General features: G+C 52.6%; 1 protein-coding gene across 9 annotated transcripts in view; it reads right to left on the bottom strand.

The window, feature by feature from the left end:
- The window catches only part of MEGF11 (multiple EGF like domains 11), a 332,393-nt gene that overhangs the window by 19,032 nt on the left and 293,319 nt on the right, over positions 1 to 20,042 (bottom strand). For all 9 annotated transcript variants that reach the window (XR_004320355.1, XR_004320356.1, XM_032480910.1 and 6 more), the window contains exons 11-15: positions 12,466 to 12,586; positions 11,369 to 11,532; positions 10,273 to 10,375; positions 5,189 to 5,335; positions 4,699 to 4,833 (exon numbers count right to left, since the gene is read on the bottom strand). Coding sequence is in view for 7 of the 9 variants with exons in the window: in XM_032480910.1 (XP_032336801.1) it covers positions 4,699 to 4,833; positions 5,189 to 5,335; positions 10,273 to 10,375; positions 11,369 to 11,532; positions 12,466 to 12,586 (670 nt within the window). In the remaining 2 variants the exon portion in view is untranslated. The remainder of the gene's footprint in view (positions 1 to 4,698; positions 4,834 to 5,188; positions 5,336 to 10,272; positions 10,376 to 11,368; positions 11,533 to 12,465; positions 12,587 to 20,042) is intronic.

Genomic DNA, 20,042 nt, shown 5'->3' with positions numbered 1-20,042 from the left:
TGGGTGGGAACCGCCCACCTCAGCATCCCCATCACCCTTCTCCGGTTCCACGTCAGTGAGCTCCCTGTCTTGTGCCCAGAGCCGCATTCTTTCAGAAGCTCTATTATAGATGCCCTGACAGGAACAGGCTGAGGCCCAGAGGGGCAGCGTCACTTGACTTAGGGCTCACGGACAGAAGTGGTCAGGCTGGGAATCCCCCTCCTGCACTCTCAGTCTAGGGCTCCCTGCACTGCCCCACAGCCTCTGCGTTCCATTCCCACACCTTTGTCAGCATCACTGACCCCACAGCCACGAGTGCAGAGACCACTTAGAGCGGGAGGGAGAGGGACAGGTGCAGGGGGGCAGGTCTGTCTGCAGGCAGACGGCTAGAGGACCATTCCGAATGTCTGTCCCTTTCCACCTGTTTCCTCTGTCTCTCCAAATCCAGCCTGTTCCTTGTCCCTCAGCTCAGTCCCCTCCTCCTGGGTGGACCTTCTGGGTCCACAAGGTGCTCTCTTCCACTGAGCTCCTGTGGTATTTCCACTTTGAGTCACTTGTAGGATTTGGGTCCCAGCCCCTCCTGGAGGAGTCGGTCCTTGGTCCTTGGAGGAAGGGCTGGTTTCCTCCACCAAGCTGCACGATCCTTTAGGACTTCGTGTGAGCATTCACTGAGCACCCACCTCTCACTTCCCCTGCAATCCATCCTCCACCTGCTTCCTACAGCCTGAGCTCTCTAAAGCACAGCTCTCTTCGAGGCATTGTTGTGCCCTCTCAAACATCCTCAATGGCTCCCTGTTGCCTCAGAATAAAATCTGAATTCTAGAGATCACCACGTAAACCTACCTCACCCACACACCACTTTCTTCCTCTGCGCCTTCACTCCAGCTGTTCCCTCCCAGAATTCCCCTGACCCTCATGTCCAGCTGCAGAAATCCTATCCTGCCTGCAAGATTCATCTTAAGTGCCACCTCCCTGATGATCGTTCTGTAGTAGGCAGCTAGGCCTTCAGTATCAATTCTCTTCTTCCTTAGAAGCTCAGTTTCAACTGGGCTTGTGGCCACCTGCACAGCTGGGTATGGCCATGTGACTACATTATGACCAATGGTAGGTGGAAATGCGTGTCTTTATTTGCCTGTTCCTCCCCATTGAAGGGTAATGTGGATTATGGATGAGAACTGTGGGCAAGATGGCTGGAGCTCAAGCAGCTATCTTTTACCAGAGGTGGAAGCTACGTGCTGAGGATGGCAGAACAACAAGATAGAAGGAGTCTGGGTTCCTGACATCTTTGTAAGCTACCCTACTACTCCCCAGTGGCTTGCTTCTGGATCCTTCCTTCCTCCCCTCCCTTCCTCCTTTCCTTTCTTTCTCTTTTGAATGTGTGAGGGAAACAAAGCTTGTCACTTTCAAGCCAATTATTTTGGGTTTTTATGTCACTTATAACTGAATTTAACCCTAACAGAGTCACGCCTCTTCTCTGTTCTGGGAGGCTGTGTCCCTGTTTGAGCTACCAGGACCCTGTATTAGTTTCTTCCCTGGTCTGTTACTGTGGCTTGTGAGCCCTTTCAGGCCAGGCCTGGGTTCCGCCCATGTTTGTATCCCCCACAACACCTGGAGAAATGACAGGTGCTTCAGGCATGGTGGCTGAATACGCAGAAATAAACTGCTGCCCCTTCCCCCCTCCCACTGACTCCCAGGTTCTGCTGGGAAAGGCTGAGCTCCAAATATCCCCCTCCGGATCACAGGCTCTGTGAGGGCAAGGACCTTGGCTCTCTTATTCTCTATTGTGTCCGAGTGTCCAGCACAGTGTACAACATACAGCAAACACTCAGGAAATGTTCCAAAATGGCCAAGACCTGCCCCAGGAGAAGTGACCTTCCAGGGGGTTCTGCTGGAATCAGTGACTCCCTGTCTCTTCAAGCTCCTCTCTGTTCAACACACTCCCCGCAAAGCCCACTTCCGGCAAGTCCTACGCCCTCAGCGATGGCCTCCTTGCACCCCTGTCACGGGGGAGGAAGTCCTTGAATCCCTGAGAGCCTCGTTTGGCTGAGTCACACAAAGGATCACAGGGAAGTGCTGCTTCCTGAAGAAGAGCGACTTCCCCAGGGCCCACGTCTCTCAAAGTTTGGGCTGGCACCACTCTAAGCCACACTGCCTCATACTGCCAGCCTTCCCCAGCTGGACTGTGGGCACCTGGTACTAGGATCTGTGCCCACTCTGTGCCTCTCCTGGATGTGATTAGCGGTTGGGACAAACAAAGGCAGCCTGGTACACCAGGCTCTCCAGTCCGAAGCCTTGGGTCTGGGTGCTAGTTTTATTTATGCATTCAACAAACACTTCTATGGCATGTTTGGGCACCACCCTGTTCAAAGTGCGTCACAAATATTAGTTCCATTAACCTTGTAATACTCTCATCTATTTTCATCATTACTCCCATTATTAACTCTACTTCACATATAAGGAGACTAAAGCACTGAGAGGTTAAGTAATCGCCCAAGATCACACAGCTAGGAAGTCCTGCTACTTATTGGCTAAGTACCTTTGAGCAAACCACATCACCCCTCTCAGTTTCTGTTTCCTCATCTTTGAATTGGGGATAATCACCCTCATCCACTGGCCTTGGGCTGTGGTTAATAGCTATGGGTACCCTGGCTGATTGCTCCCCATCCAGCAAAAACCTTAGCTCCTTCCAGGGCAGGTCCACTGCCAGGAGAATGACAGGCATCTCACCTGAAAAGCAGGGCACCCAGCATCCTCTTCCCTGCCTCTGGGAGGTACATGATTTGGGGAAACCATCCCCTCGTCCTGGCCCTCCAGGGAGAGTGGGCTGCCAGAAATGCTCCGCTGACCCACACCCCCAAAACCAACTCTGAGCTTCTCTACCAAGACAGAGTTCTCTGTGAAGTCTCACTCACATTCACAGAGCTGACAAATTCACCCACAGAGCTGCTAATGTGATCAGTCTAATACATTAATTGGTTGCCCTCTTAGCTGAATCAAGAGTGAGGCAAAGAGAAGGGCTTGTGGAGAGAAGGGGGAGCTGCTGAAAAGAAAACATCTGGTTATATTTAATCTATGTTTAATGATTCTGCATAAGCAGTGTCTGTAATTTGTAACTCGCTGGAAAGCCGGTCATTAGAAAAGTGTCAGTTCAATTTTTTACAAGGTTTGAGACTGAACCAGGGCAGTTGCCATTAATAGCAAACTCTATTAGATCTATATGTGGAAAATACTCATTAGGCCGGCGGGAGATAAATCAGCCATTGCAGGATCTTAGAGTCACTCCTCGGGCTGCTTAGGTCCTAATTTAGACCCAGCCTATCTGTATTGACGGCCGGGTCTCCGATGTTTAATAAGTAAACCTCGACGTGTCAGGGTATGATTAAACTGTCCTAGGAGGGCTGCAAGCAAATGAAACTGTCACATACGTTTCCCCGGGGCCCAAACTTCTCATGACCTCAAAGCACCATGGAGTAAACCTTCCGCTCATATATATTAATGGCCCAGGCACTTACAAAAACAGCCAAGCTCAGTGGTGATCATTCATCAAAAGAATCTCGTCCCCTGGGAGGTAGTGAGCGCTCAGTGGACGTACTTAACCAGAGGCCAGATGAGATTCTTGCACAGATGACCTTGAAGTTGCTTTCAGCTCTAGTTTTACCTTAGACTGAAATCCCTTTGCTCCTTACAGGTTAAAGTGCAAATTCTGCAACCTGTCTTCAAAACTTTCCAGAAGTCCCCAGACTACATTCTCAGTCCCCCTTGCCATCCGCGGCCTCTGCATCCTTCTGCCCTTCGCTATGGCTGGACAGTCATTGTGTCCACGCCTCTGTGCTTTGCTCAGGCTGTTTCCTCTGCCCGCAATGCCTTTCTTCCATCTGTGGCTTTTAGGCTAAGGCCCAGATGAAATCCCGCACAGCATGGAGCCGTCCCCCAGATCCACCCTGCCTTGACCTAACTAAGCCAGGGACAGCAGTAAGCAACCATGTGCGATGGAGCCAGCTTCCACCTTCACAACTGGTTGTTAAATATTCAGGAATGTTGCCACCACTGTTAAACTACTGGTACCTTAGAACCAACCACGGTGGGAATATCTGTATCATGGAAATCTGCAAATGATACAAATTAGGCCTTTTCTCTCCCACAGGGAGCCAGCTGAGCAGCACACCAACGCCCCTCCTGTTGAGTAGAAGAGGTTGGCTGGAGTTGGCGTTGTGGATTCTGCAGCTGAGACAGGAAAGCATGTGGCGAGGGATTAGTGATTTTGGCCTCAGTGTGAGGACAGAGGGGCTGGGAAGCTGCCATCTGCAGAGAAGCCAAAACTGTCTCCTCTGGGCTCCTGCAGCATTCCCTGCCTTTCCCACCCTGCACTCAGCACAAGCCATCTGGGGCCACTTCGTATGCAGACCTCACCTACGCTTGTTTCATTTTTTATACATTTAGACTGAGCTTTGGAGCCAGAATTCATTTCTCAGCTCTGCCACTTGCTAGCTGTGAGACCATAGAGAAGTCATTTAACCTCTTTTGAGCCTCTTCCTTCAAATGCATAATTTTGTCTCACTCCCCATGGTGTCTAATTCTTAGAAAGGTAGGTCCAAGCCCTGCACAGGCAAGGAGCTGCCTCCTCAGCGTACGATGGGAACCCCAAATCTTCCTCCCCTGCCACTTCTCTCCCGGGACTCCTCCCCTCCCAGGCCCACGCCTTCCCCCTGGAGACAGTACCTTGGTTGCAGAGAGCTCCGGAGAATCCAGGGAGGCACTCACACGCGCCACTGATGTGATGGCACGGCCCGCTGCTGTGCACACAGAGGGGGCACGGCTGGGCGCAGCCGTGGCCATAGAACCCAGGGGCGCAGACTAGGGGTGAAGGGGAGATGGTGGTCAGCAGCCCAAGGGACCCCAGTAAGCCGGGCTACCTGTCCAGTCCCACATGGTGATGAAGACGGGCTTCTCCAAGTATGGGGGGAGCCACACCCACCCCACACCTTCGAGGGCCCCATCCCTTTCTACAGAGAGGAGCTGTGGTCTGGTCCTGTTTGCACTAGGAAGCAGGGCTGGGCCGTGAACTTGGGGACAGAAAAGCCAGGGCAGGAAGAGAGGGGACCAGAGGGAGGAATTTGATGGGGGCCTCTCAGGCCAGTACTAGCTCCAGCTGGGAAGGGTTAGGGAGGATATGCGGCCCGGGGTCTGCGGGATGGGGGCTCAGCCTTACTTCTCTGGCATAAGGGTCCTCGGAAGCCCGGGGCACACTCGCAGCTCCCGTCCTCTGGAGAGCAGGAGCCGCCGTTCTCGCAGCTGCAGGACACAGAGCAGTTGGGGCCCCAGCGACCCGGTGGACACGTGCTATCGCAGTGGATGCCTGTGGGCAGAGGCAGACCTTGGTCAGTGGTACGGCGTGACACTGAAAGGAGAAATGATGGGAAGGGGGACTACGCAGTATGAAGAGGTAAAGGCAAGCACGGAGCATCTGGGGATGTGGAAGAAAAACCCAGAGAGGCTTGTCTGGTCAGGGAGGGCTTCCAGGAAGAGGTGACACCCAAAATGAGTCCTAAGGAACAAGGAGGGTTTGACCAGGTAAAGGAAACCCTAGTGCAAAGAACAGGAGGCAAGAGGGAGAATCTTGCAGGTGAGATATGGCAAGAGATGAGACAGTGGGATAAGAAGGGATCAGATCATGAAGGGCCTCCTTCATCTTTGACACCTTATATTGGTATCCAAGGCTAGTGGGGCAACTGAATGCTGCTGTGGGGGCCTCAGAAGCTGGGAGCGAGCTGCATGCCCACCCACGTTAGCCTAGGAGCCACTGGTTCTTGCTGGGTCCCAGTCAACCAGCCCCAGGCAGTGGCCCAGAGAGCGAGTGGGGTCTTTTCAGGTTCTCTTGACCACAATCCTCAGTGCAGTATGTATTTTGTATCAAATGTACACACATATGCATACTAGAAACAAGCACTTTGCAAACTGACATTTGCTGTCACCGAGTGTGATGCAACCTGATGTTTTCTCTGCACTACGATGTATTGTTTCATTAAGAAAAAAAACACACAAGTTGTGACCCCAACAAATTGATTTAATGACCTTCAGTTTGACAAACAGTGGGGAAATGGATGGAGTTCGTCAAAAAGAAAGAGGAGCCAGGCCTGCAGTCTTTCAGTCTATTTGAGCTGAGCGAGAGGAAATATGTGTTGGGGTGTTTACATCCCGGAGGCTGAGAAGGAGTTTTAAAAGGCCCCAGGGGTGGGGTTTTAAAAAGCCCAGCTCTGGGGTGGGGTTTCCTCCCAGGCAGAAAGGCTTCCAGTTCTATCTGTATTCAGTGAATGGACCGTGGGGGGCCCGGGAGACCAGCTTGGCTTTGGAAGGTGAATATCGGAGGCTCAGAAAGGAACAGAATTAGTTTAAAAATCTTGTCTGCCTTGTTATAAGGACAGGGATCGTGAGAAAGAGGGAGGAAGACATTCAGGCCCAGTGAACAGAGCCAGCCCCAGCAGCAGCAGGAGAGCGGAGGGACCAATTTAGAGGCAGGCTGGAATTGTTCAAGCTCACCTGGGCCCATGGGGGAAGGGGAGGGGGCAGAACAGCCAGAGAGAGTGGGGAGGGCGGGGATGCAACAGGGTTTACTCATCCACCAGCGCCTCAGTCTAGCCTGTGCTCCCTCCCGGGGCCTCCTTCTCCGTGACAGCTCAATTCTGCAGCAGGGTCGGGGATACAGATGTCACTCTCCAGGAAATAGGCCTCTGCATGGAGGACAGCGGGAGGGGGAAGCTTTTCCCAGGGGATGCGGTCTTTCCCCAGTGAGCATCTGGTGGCCACATTTCACCCCTCGATGGAGGTCTCTCCCAGAGGAGTTTCAGGTGAGCCCTGGACAAGCAGCACGGACGAGCTGACTGACAGGGAGCCTGGGGCAGGGGAAACCACAAAGCTGTTTAAAACCGAAAGCCGTGATCTGCCCCAAGGAGTTCTTTTGCCTGTGGCTGTTAAAAACCCAGAATTCAGACCGCAGGCTGAGGGACACGGCTGCTCTTGGCAGGCACGCTGGACTAAGGTGGAGGTCCGCTGTCTGGCAGGGGCCTCCGATCCCATCTGTGCATCAGGCACTATGTTAGGCTGACCGAGGCACACACACCACACACAGACCCAGCCCTCTCCTGAAACTATACGCAGATATTACTGTGATTAGTAAAACCCAATGCATGCAAAAGCACCCCTCAATTCACAGCAGCTTGTTGTTCTCGTGTTTTCCCCCAGTCAAGGGTCCTCCTTCTTGGAGATTAAGAACCACAAGTGAAAGGTGGTTATGCTCAGATGGCAAATGACAGCCAGGGCCCACTGGCTTCCAGGCTTTCACAGTTATTCTATTCTAGGCCTGGTTCTGTGGGAGTGGGGCTCCTGTTTGAGGTTCTTATATGTCCTAAGAACTCCCTGGAACTTAAGACATTGGCACCTAAGTGGAGAGGAGGGTCTAGGGTCTCCCCCTGCGTGGACAGCCCAGTTCCACTGGGGCACTCAAAGGGGCTGACCTCAGCCTGGGGAGGTCTCCCACTGCAGCCTCTTAAGAGGCGTGGCTTCATCAGTTAGTTGCCTTCTCTGGGCCCTGTTTTCCCTACCGTTGAATGGGGATAGTAATCCCCCTTAGGGCATCTCCCTGTTTTATTTTTCAGGAACCCCTACATAGCTATATTGATGGGTAAAGCGAGGCTAAGAATCCATATATTGGGACCTCTAGCTCATGCTACAAGGCCAGCAACAACTCAGCAGCCCACATCCTTCAGGGACTGTTTTGGGTCTTCCTTCTCCAGGAAGCCTTCCTGGATGTCTGCCCCAGGGATTCAAGTATCTATTTGATAGTGGATACAGCTTTGTCCCAAAGCTTTTGAGCTTTGATTCAAAATAATCATTTGAATATTTCATATATATGTGTCCTGTGACGACCAGGACCATGGCTTATTGACATTTCTGACTCTTTGTCTAGGTGCTCCTAATGGACAGGGAAGCCATCGTGGTCATCTCTGCGTCTCTACTACCCAGGACAGTGTCTGTCATACAACAGGTGCTCAGGGACTATTGCTATTACTGAATTTTGCCATTTACTGCTGCGTCTGGTACAGTGCTGGGCACATGGTAGCTGCCACTAAAAACTTGATGATGAAAAAAAAAACTTAGTGATAGCTTGAGTCAACAAATGCTAGCTGAATGAATAAATGGTTCCCCTTTCCAGTGTAATCCTGTATCTCCCATCCTATGGGCGCTAATGTCCTGACATCCTTGGGCAACTGCCTTTTCCCATCTGTAGCATGAGGAGGTGAGGGCAGATCACCCTCAAGGTCTCCTTCACTTCAAGGGGAAAAGCCATACATGGTTATAGGTCAGCTTCTTTCAGTTTATTTCAACAAACACTGAATAAGCACCTACTGTGTGCAGGGTAAAGTGAATTAGACAAGATGCCAGTCAAGAAGCCTGTGGCTAATGGGGGCGAAGGGAGAAGGTGTCCACACACTTAGAGCAAAGAAACACAAGTGTTGGGCCAAAGGCATGAGCAACATGCCAGGGGCTGGGAAGTTGGGGGACGGGGGAGGGCTCACTGAGCAGGAGGCTGGAGCCTGGACCCTGCGCCCTCACTGACTTTCCTCGTTTCCTTCTGCCTGACAAATCTCAGGACATCAACTGCTCCTTTGAAATGACTTCAGGACCACATTTGGGGACATAAGCTCCAGAACGGCAGAGGCCTTGCTGAAAGGTTGTCCATCAAAGACAGAATTTTTAAGCACCAGATGTCATTAAAATCTTACTGGCTCATTCAAAATTAAGGCAAAGGAAATTTAGAATGGATTTCCATGGGGCGCCAGCTAAGAGTTAGGGTACCGGTGACCAGGGTGGAGCAGCTGCTCAGAAACTTTCTGCCTGTGGGGCACAGACACTGCCCAGCAGCCTGGTGTGAATTATTTATCTGAGGACTGACACTGCCAGCAACACCTGTATTTCTTTCTCCTTGCTGTCCACCACCTTGGGGATGGCTAGTGGGTTCATTCATGCAACATGTCATTATTAAACACTGTATTCATGGCTTACGTTGACCAAACACCTACTATGTGCCAGGCACCGTTAGCACTTACAGGCATTAATAATGCATTTAAACTTCAAAATGACCCTGTAGTTATAAGGATTATAATTATCCACATTTTATGGATGGAGAATTCAGGTGCCCAGGGGTTAAAGGACTTGCCCAAGGTGGTCTGGCTCCAGCTCTGTGTTCTTAACCACTGTGTTATCTTTATCTCAGTGTGTGGCAGGCAGCGGAGAGAGCGATGAACAAGGCGGATGTGGTCCCTGCCTCCACAGAGCTGACGGTCAAGGTGGGAGGCAGGTAATAAACACTAAACTCAAATCAGAGTTCAATGACAATTGAAGTAAGTACTGCAAGATACTATAGGGTATTATGAGAATTAATAATTGGGGTTCTTTCATTGTCTTGGCCAGGTTGGGGGTGATGGCGGCCCCCGGAGGAAGCAATCTTTAGGTTGAAATCTGGGGGGTGAGAAGGTGTTATCAGGTGAAGAGAAGGGGAAAGAGTGATCCAGGCAGAAAGAATGTACCTGCAAAGGCCTGGAGTCAGGAAGGTGGCTGGCCCTGGTGGCTGGAGTGAAGTGGGTGACGGGAGGGGGCAAAAGAGAGGTAGAGGAGTTGGGCAGGGCCAGATCACGCGGACCTTGACCCCCTGAAAGGATTTTTGAATTGTATAGGAGTGACATGAGAAGCCACTGAGGCATCCTGAGCAGAGACTGATGTGAACGGATCTGGGTTTTGAAAAATTAACTCTGGCCACCATGTGCAGAGCGGATGCAGCTGAGCAAGAGGGGAGGCCCAGAGACAAGCAGGAGGCTGAGGCAGTGCCAGCTGAGAGAGAGGGGATGAGGGTGGAGGCAGTGGCTGGAGAGAGATGGATGGGTTTGCCATGTATTTAGGGGGTGGGCTGAAAGGACACATGTGGGGGCCAGGAGATCCTGGGCTAAGGAGAAAGCTCCTTGGCCCTCTCTCCACCATATCCTCTGCAAACATAGACTGAGCCCACACTTCTGTCTGATTTTTTTAAAAACTGATCTGTCCCTAGCCCTTAGAACAGAGCCTACACGTAATAGGTGCTCAGTTAATATTCATTTATTTGAACTGAATGAATTGGGGAACTGAAGCCCAGAGGAGATAAAGGAAAGGTGCAAATGTAGAGGAGAAAGACCAGTCAAGAGAAGGAGGAGAAACCGAGAGCCCAGTTTCACAGGACCTGGGCGGTGGCGCGGCAGGGGTTACCTGTCCACCCGGCCAGGCAGCAGCAGTGGCCCGTGATGGGGTCACAGCCATCAGCATGGCTGCAGTCACAGCGCTCACTGCAGTTCAGCCCAAACGTGCCATCCTGGGGAGAAACGGGGGACAGCAACAATGAGCCCCAGGCCCCCAGAGGCTCACACACTTATGTTCGATTTTGATGACAAAACTGAGCCACTGCCCAACAAAGATGCAGAGAAACTGGGGAATCAACACATCCAAATCATTCTTTGGCTACATTAATAAGAATATGCGGTTTGGAAGGAGGGAGGTGATGGTCCCGTCCTACCTCCCAATGGTCAGGCTCAGAGAGCTGGAATGATCATTAATTAAAATTGTAAATGAAAATGCACTTTGCAAACTTTAAAGCACTGATCACATGTGAGGAATGACTGATTTATTCTTTGTTACCAGGCAGGAAGGTGGCAACTAACATTTGCTGCATGCTCGTGAGGTATCAAGAACCTTATATAACTCATTTCTCTTAATCCTCACAACGACTGTACGAAGCGGTTCTGTTACATTCATAATTTATAGATGAGGAATAGGGTTAGAGAGGTGAAGTAACAAGCTCCAGGTAACATAGGTAGAGTGAGGCAAAGTCAGGATTCGAACCCAGGACTGATTCAACAATATCCCATCAGTTGGTTTAATCTATTTGTACCTTAGACTAAGTCCAGGTGGTCATTGTTGGATAATGCTCGGTTTAGTCCTCCCACAGCCTGATCATAAAATTACAGGCTGCTAGAACCAGAAAGAAGCTTAGACGTTATCTATCAAGGAACGGCAACTGACGGATTAGTAAGGGCCGTCCTGTAGCGCTGTGTCGTGAGGGATTCTGAAGCTGCCTTTGGGCTTGCGTAAATGTGCCAGTCCATTAATGCCTCCCAAGAGCACCTGTGGGAAAGTGAGGCCACATCACCGTATCTGCCAAGTATCTGCCACTTTACAGGCGAGGAGGCTGAGGTGTGATGTAGGACAGAGGGGTCAGAACTGGGGCTGGGACCTGAATCCAAGTGTCCCCTGACCTGGTCCAGTAACACCTCTGCAGACAAAATAATCACAAGGAAAGGGCACTCACCGGGCAGGGCAGCTCGCAGGTGTCCCCCAGCCAGCCGGGGGCGCAGGCGCAGGAGCCATCGGCGGGGCTGCAGGCCGCCCCGTGGGCACAGGCACAGCTCTCATTGCAGTTCAGGCCCCACGTTCCGCTGGGACACGGCAGGGCGCAGTCGAGACCCTGCCACCCTAAGGGGAGGGAACGAGGCTGTCACCTCTCCATCTGGGCCCAGCAGGACTTTCTGCCCACTCCCACCCGAACCACCCCTTCTCTGATGGCTGGGTTGGAACACACAGGCCACATCCTGAGCCTACTCAGAACCAGTGCAGGGCTGTTAAGAGCTATGGGACTAGAACTTGGGGCTCCTGGCTCCCAGCTCTGTTTTTGCTGTAGGTGGGTGATCCCATCTGGGACGGGACGAGCGGAGTAGGGAGGGCTCTCTCGGCCCGGGTTGGGCTCAGGAAGCTTATCTCAGGGCCCTGGGGTTTGGGGACAGGCCAATTTCCCATTCTGAGGTGGGTTACCAGCCTGTTTGCCCTCAGATCATTTCTCGCCTTCCCCTGCTCTGACCCGTGTCACAGGGGACTGGCCCCTGCAGCTGCTCCCGGGTGCGCTTGCCAGTGGGAGGCCTGGCCTGTGACTGGAGGGCGGGATCAGGAGAGACCCCAGGTATCTCCTCTTCTTCCTCTGCTTCGGGCAGGGCCTCGGGTGCTGGCTGTGGCCTCTGTGCTCCAGCACTCTCTTCCCGCCCCTCTGCGCATGTCCCAGCTCCCACCAGGTGGCCCTCACTCCCAGGTTCTGGGACCTCCACTTTCTCCCTTCATCCCTCTCAGCCCAGGAGTGGCAGTGACTGTGGGAGAAGCTACAAATCCCTAGATTGCTCATGTCACCTTGTATATATAGCCCTTCAGCTCTTCCAACACCATGGTAACGACTCGCCTTTACTACATCCCTGCTTTGGAAGTGGCTGGCATGGGTTTCCTCAGCTGGAACCTGACAATATAGGCTTCCTGACCTTGCATGTGGGTGGGCGGGCAGGAGCGGCTCTGGCCCCTCAGCTGGAAGCCCACCTGGGCGGTGTGCACATCAGAGGGGATGGGACTGGGAAAGAAGGCAGTTACCCTCCTTGCAGGTGCAGGAGCCATCCACCGGGGAGCAGGTGCCGCCGTTGGTACAGCTGCAGACAGACGAGCAGTTGGGGCCGTAGGTCCCTGCTGCACAGGGGACTGCACAGATCTCCCCCTGGAAGAGGAGGAGGGGAATCTGGGGGTCCGAGGTTGCCCCCTGCTGGGCGGTTGCGGTAGGTAGAAGAATCCCCCTGGCCCCGCGTCCCCCCACCCAAGGTGCCCACGTTCTGACCCCTGGAACCTGTGAATACGTTACCTTACATGGCAAAAGGGACTTTGCAGACCTGACTAAGGACCTTGAGGTGGACAGAGCATCTTGGACTTGCCAGGCGAGCCCAAACCAACCACATGAGTCCTTAAAAGTAGATGTCCCAAAAGGTAAACTTGAGAAGTCCTCCACCTGCCTGCATTGACTTTGAAGATGGAGGAAGCAGGCAGTGGCTTCTAGAAGCTACAGGCCTCATCTTATAGCCAGCAAGAAAATGGGGACCTTGGTCCCACAACCCTAGGAACTGAATTCTGCCAACAACCCAAACGAGCAGGAAACAGAGGCTCCCCTAGAACCTCCAGCAAGGAACACAGCCAGCTCACGACTTGACGTTAGTCCTGTGAGACCCATACCAGGCTTCTGACCTGCAGACATGTAAGACAGCCCATTGAAGTCACTAAAGGTGTGCTAATTTGTGACCGCAGTGATAGGAAGCCAGTACAGGGAGCCTCACCTGTTGGGGGAGGGGTCAGGCCTCCAGACCCCAGTCCTCACCCTCAGGGAACTTGAGCCCTGAGTCTGCATTAGGTTACAGCAGCATAAAATTTAACCCTTTGCCTCTCAATCTTATTTGATTCTCACCAGCAACCCCATGACGCAGGTAATAATATCCTCTCCCAGTTTACCTGAACCTCAGAGAAGTTAAAGGTAAGTAACAATGGCTCATGCTTATTAAGTGCTTTCTCAGTATCAGGTACCAGGCGTACATCATCTCATTTAGTCGATACCCTCAGGAGACAGGAACTATTCCCTCTTCACAGACAGGACAATTGTCCGGAGAAGTTAGGTACCTCAGCCCAGGCCATGGAGCTAAAAATGGTTGCTCTCTATCTGAACCTAGGCTGGCTGCTTACCCATTCTGTTACCACGTGTCATAAGCCAGCTTCCCCGGAAAGCCGTCTCTGAGATGGGGACTGGTGGAATCTAGAGAATAACCCCCTCTGAGGGAGTGAGGACTGGGAAGCAGGACCGGGCAGACAGAGGGGCTGAGCTGAGCTGAGGATGCAGCTGATCTGCCAGGAAACTCGAGCTGGGCTGGCCCTCAGAACTGTCCTATCCGGGGAAAGGGAGGGAGAGCCTCTGGACCCCAGACCAATCACAGGATACCCATTGCCCCCCTGGAGAGGGGGCAGGACTTCAGGGGAATCTGTGTTCTCCGGCTGAGAGCAATTTGTGGAGAGGGCTTCAGCTGAGCACCACTAAGTTTCTGCAGCTGGGAGGAAGGAGTGCCTCTGCCCTGAATGGTGAATCCGGGTATCCACCCTACAATGTCCATTCCTTGGGTGGGCTGTTAGCTCCAGGATGGAGTTCAGAGTGAGGGTATGTGGTCACTGCATTTTGAATTTCTACAATCTCCCCCAAAAGAGTGTCTCCAGCTAGCTTCTCAGGTCTTGTGCCCAGGTTTGCTGTGGGAATGCTGCTGCCACATGGGCCAGGAGACCAGAGCTCCCTCTAGCTGTGTGGCCTTGGACAGGTTACTGCCCCTCTCTGAGCCTCATTTGCAGCATCTGTGAAATGACAGGCTTGAAGTAGAGGCGCTCACCCCTCAACTCTAAGGGTCCCAGGCAGCTGGCCTCACCTCCATTTAGGCCACAGAGAGACCCCAGATGTTGGGTCCCTGGTGAAGAGAGGCTCCTCTCCCCTTTTCTCCTGTCCTGCCTGGGTCAGGGAGGAGAGACTGGGAAGTGCAGAGTCCTGCACCAGAAGGTTCCATAGTTCCCACTCTTTCCCCTGCCAGTCCTTGGCAGGCCCTGACCAGCTGGAGTCTGTTAGAACTCCCATTACCCAGAAAATTTGAATTTCTCCAAGACTATAAATAGCCCATAAGAATATATTTAAGCTCTGAAGGCCTTGGCCCGGGTGCAAATTGCATGCTTGGTTTATGATTTTCTCTGCATGAGTTTACTTTAAGAGAGAAGGGTTTTTCTCCTGGCATCCTCATTGGTGTCCCCAACCCTGGCCCTCTCAGGAGGCCTCAGGGGGCCTGTGAGCCCAGCCATGGGTCTGCTGCTGGGGCTCAGAGAGGACTGCCCACCCTGGCCCTGGTCCAAGGGGCAAGAGGCAGAGCGCCCAACTTGAAACATCTGCTCCCCAAAAGGCTGCACCAGGGTACCATTTTCTCCCAGTGCAGCCGAGCAGGGATATGAACAGTCAGTCAGCTTGGCCTTAAAGCATCCCTGGGAGGCCACCAGGTGAGAGGACGCAAATGGAGACAGAGAGGGGCAGTGACTTCCCTAGGGCCCCACGGTGCATCAGTGAGGGCGAAGGAGGAAGAACCAGATCTTCTTTCTAGAAAGGGGCTTGGTTAGAGAATGGACGCTAGTGCCATCCTGCTTCCACTACTTACTCACTGCATGACCTTGTGCAACTTACTAAACCACCTGGAGACTCAGTTCCTCCATCTGTAAAATGGGAATAATAATGCCCCCACTTCACAGGATTATTAAGAGGATTAAATTCGTTGTTATATATGAAGCAGATAGAACGGTGCCTGGCAGGTAGAAAGCACTATAAAAGCTATTATTCCTACAAAGAAATAGTATCCTTTATGAAAAGAAGACACAAACCTTCCAAGATTTCAGCAGAAGGCAGCTCTGGAGGAGGGATCCATCTCTCACTCAAGGAACAAATGCCCAGCCTTGTGCAGGAGAGAAGGGCTGGTGTTTCCAGGGGAGCATGTGACCTCACATCCTCCAGTTCACCTTCCTGCCGCCTCCTCCAGGCTGTCTCCCTGGTTCCCCTCATCACAGCTGAATAGGCCAGAACTTTTACCATCACACACTAGGAGCATGGTCTTGGGGGATGCAATGACCACTCACTGAGGGGCTACAATGTGCCAGGAGCTGTGTGTTGCAAACACTTTCCATTTGTTAGCTCCTAATGGCAAAAAAATCCGGATGGAGAAGGGGGCGGTTTCTAAGGTGCACAGTTCTGCCCTGAAGGAGTGTGAAGCTGGTACAGCTCCCCCTCCTCCACCTCGCTGTCCTGACCACCACCAGGTTCAAACTCCTCAATAAGCACAAGTAACTAACAGTAAAACCTTTTGTTAAAAATCCACGCCTTCTGGCCTCTGATTGGCTGTCTCTGGTGATGGACATGCGCAGCAAGCCAATAATCTGCCTAACCTCTCAGGTTTAGACTAACAGCTCTGCCCACCTCAAGGCGTCTCCTGGCCAAGGTCTGGTGATGCCCAGGGTGCCCAAGTGCCAACCCCCCAACACACACCTCAATTTGAGGCACCACAAATAGGCTTTAATCGCGACAGCCTGTGTGGCACCTGAGTCCACGGGGATCAGCATTTATGTCTACCCGCGCTTAGGCAGCGTACACACCTGTGAGACTCCCTGTGTTTGTCTCTGGGGCATCTGTTTATCCATCTGGGTGGATTTGGGTATAAATATGAGACACTTTCCTCGTCCGTCCCTCCTAGTGTGTTCCCTCCCCAGCCCACCTGTCCTGCGCTGGTGGGAATTGGGTGCACACACAGCCACCACCATCCTAACACGCTGGGGGTCCTGGTTTGCTCATGTGCCTGCCTCCGCCCTGGGCGTCGTGAGCTCAGGGAGGCAGGGATCTGATTTTATTCACGTCTGGATGCTTGGGGCTCGGGACCCTGCTGGTGCACAGCGGGCCCTCCATAAATGCTGTTTAATTGAAATGAGATTCTGTGTGTGCACACTGGCTTCCATTGTGGACAGAATGAGAAGGACGGGGCACTTTCCATATGCTTTCTCTCTCATGCCAGGCCATTCAACAAATGTTTTCTGACTGGGGGCCGACTCTGAGCCAGCCCTGGGAGTGGGCTTCAGAGGCACACAGGAGACTGAGACCTGATCTCTGCTGAGGGCAACTCCCAGGCAGCGTCCACACAGGCATACTCACGCTTGCATCTAGATGTGTTTATTTGTACACTTATTTACCGACTGCCTCCCCCAGTTAGACTAGAAGCTTAATGCAGTGGTGATCTTACCTGCCTGCCCCAGGATCCCTAGCTCGGTACCTGGCACAGAGTAGAGGTGTTCTATAGACAGTGTCGAGCAAATGAGTGAGGGGCCCTAGGGGGCCGGGGTTCTGTGGCTCCCATCACACACAGGAAGCAGAATACTGTCTGGTCTAAGGATGAGTCCCTTGCTACCACACCAACTCTGGGCTTCCCTGGGGGTCTTGTATAAAGGGAAAGCCAGGCCAGATCCTGGTCTATGATTCCACGCCCCACCCTGCCACCCCCTGCTCAGGCAGGCTAAGGGTCCGCTACGGCCAGAAAACTACCCTATTGGCCTCGAGTGTAACCACTCAGGAAAACAAGACCCTTCGGGCTGATCAGGATCTTAGACATGATCAAATCTATTGCCTTCTTGCGAAGGAGACCAAAAGTCAGAGCTGGGACGGGCTGCAGGGACCGTCTTATCCACTCCCCTGCCCCCAGCCCAGTGCTGGGCTCAGACAAGCCCTGAATCCGTGTCTGTTGCTCTTTTCACATTCTGGATGAAAGGGCAGGATGAGAAGCTGCCAGGGAAAGCTGGGAGTTTGCATTTGGCATCTCACATGCTTCACACGGCCTAGCACCTCTGCTCACTCCCTCAGGGAGGAGTACCCTGCGGTCCTTTATTGAAGCTCTTCTCCAAGATCTCCACCCAGAATTCCTCTACATCTTACTGCTGGAAAACAGCCTTCTCTTCTGATAGACTCATGTTCTTACTAGGTAATACACAGGCCTTGGTTTCCTTATCGGTTATATGCGGCTGTTGGAATCAGTCAGTCTCCCCAACTTTTCACCACCAAGAACCCTTGTAAGTATCGTTCCTCTACAAAGCTCTCTCAGTCTGAAAGACACCGCTGTTACTGTGTGCCGGTGCCTAAGGCCACTCACATACTGAACAGGTGCAATCTGGTCGGTGACCACATGCCACGTGATGCTGGTGGCAGCATCTCATCCACCAACCATGACCCAGAAATTCCTATGATGTCACCTACAACCAGTCAGGGCTTCTGATTAGCGCACGCTAACCTGGAAGATTGTGTAGAGTTAATTTAATTCTAATTAAAAGCAGAAGAAAAACCTTGGTGTTTTAGTTAGCTTTGTTGCAGGTAATGGAAGATTGCCCACAGGCTTTGTGAAATGTTCAAAACTGCCCCTGGCAAACTGCTGCGGCCTTTGCAGGTGTCTAGCTGGGAGCCACTGGCTGGGTCGTCCCTAAGGGTTCTTTAGCTCTGACTCTGAGCATCTTCTTGTCTGCAGTAGGTGTCTTAACCCAAAGGAGTGAGGGATGGTGGGGATGCAAATCCAGGGGGCAGGGAGCCCTCCAGAGGCTCTAAGACACACCAGCTGGGTGTCACCCACCTACTCTGCTAAAACATGGCTTGGGCCCGGCCACACACCCATTCCTACCAGTGGGGAGACAGCTCCTTGCACCAGAGCTAGAAAGGAGGTTGCGAATCACTTGGTCAAGCTGCCTTGTTTTACAGGTGAGGAAATAGGCCAAGAGAGGGAAAGTGACTTGCCCAAGGTCACACAGCCAATGCTACACAGAGATGGGTTTGGAACGCAAGTCTCCTGGCTCCCCTTTCAAGCACAGGGTGCTAAGAGCCCAGATAACCTCCACTGCCCCTCCTCACTCAGATCGACGGCATACTCACCACCTAAACACACAGCATCCAGAGGATGTGGCCCTGACCTTGAGGAAGGGGCACCTGCCAAGGCTCAAATAATTTGGTCCTTTTTCAACACCAGGAAGTTGACATCTGGGCTTTTTATATCGTTGTCTATCCTCATCTCACCTGCACAACCCACACCCCCAGCCCAGGAAAGGGAGCCCTCCACCTCCCACAGGGGCAGGCCCCGGAGGTTCCAGCTTCTGCAGAGGGAAGCCTGCCAGTTCTGCTCAGTGTCTTCATTCTGTGAATAGACGATGGATGTGAACTCTTCCTCCCACCCAAAGGCCTGTTAATTATAGATGCAGCATTGGCTATTAACATCCTGAACTTGATTTGAAAGAGCTGCTGGAGGAACGGAACCCCAGAGCTGGTCCCGCTAAAGAGAGGCAGATCTCCCGTCCGCCTCCCGCCTGCCTCCTGCACAATGCGGCAACACAGACGCAGACCCCGGTGGGTAATGAGTTACATGTTCTATTAAATTTGTTTCAAATGCCACTTACTGAATGCCCACCCCTCTCCTGCAATATGCTACTCTGTAGTCTGGCCCTGTTTGAGCAAATTCATCAACAGCTGGGCTCCTTGTGTGGCTCATCCGTTTTCCTTGCAATGGGCGGGAGGTTAATGAGTATTTTTCTGGATTAAAAGGAGGAGGCGGATGGAAGGCGGTTGACCCCCCACCTCACACAAAAGGGGGGGCAGTTGTGCAAGTTCGTCTCTGGGTCGCCTTAAATATGTTCTCGGGGTAGGAGGCAGTGTAAACGGAGTGGACTGGGTTCTCTAGATCAGGGTGCGGGCTGGTGGGAGCTCAGCACAGGGGACTCTTGGAGGCAGCCAGGGAAGTGGGCCTGGCCCCCATGTCTTCTTTCTTGCTGGAGGAGCAGGGACAGTTTAGGCAAGAAAGGGCCCTGGACCAAGGGTCAGAGTATGTGGGTTTAAGTGATGCAAGGGCGCTGGCTCAAGGTGCCCTGGCCTCGTTTTTCACCCATTCAATCCACAAACACCTGCAGAGCATCAACCAGAGGCCAGGTGCCGGGACAGGCCCCGGTCCCACTAACCATCATGCCGAACTAGGTGCGACCTAAGGTCCCTTTCAGCTCCCATATTCTTTACCTTCCCCCTGCCCTCCCACTTCCAGAGCAGGTTTCCCTGTTACCTGCTCCTTTGCGGCACTGACCACAATTGTGATGAATTAACACAAAACCAGTTCTCACTCACTAGATTGTAAGTCTCCTGAGGGTCAGGACTGGGTCTGTTTGACTCAGCCCTGTGGCCCGGCCCTAGCACGGGGCCTCGACCACAGTCTGAGCTCGATGCATATGGACTGAATTAACTCAATCATTCAGGAAATGTTTTTTAATCCCTAGTATGTGTCAGACACGACACTGCGCGAGGCCAGAGGAGGACAGAGTCGCCCCTATTCTCATGGCGTTTACCCTCTAATGGCTGGAGTAGGGTGAGGCACAGATGAGGCCGTGGCACTAGAGAGCGCAGACAAGTCCCCTCCCCACTCCCAGAATGTTCTGCCGGCAGCCTTCAGTGGCCTCCCCAATCCTCTGGTTGCTCCTGTTCCCTTCTCTCCCCTGCTTTTCCTAGAGTTTCAGGGCCACCAACGAAGGCTGACTTGGGTGTCCAGTGTTACATCAGTGCC

Source organism: Camelus ferus, chromosome 6 (genome assembly GCF_009834535.1).
Source record: "Camelus ferus isolate YT-003-E chromosome 6, BCGSAC_Cfer_1.0, whole genome shotgun sequence".
Classification (NCBI taxonomy): Eukaryota; Metazoa; Chordata; class Mammalia; order Artiodactyla; family Camelidae; genus Camelus; species Camelus ferus.
The sequence above is the reverse complement of the archived record's forward strand: the minus strand, read 5'-3'. Positions and strand labels throughout refer to the sequence as shown.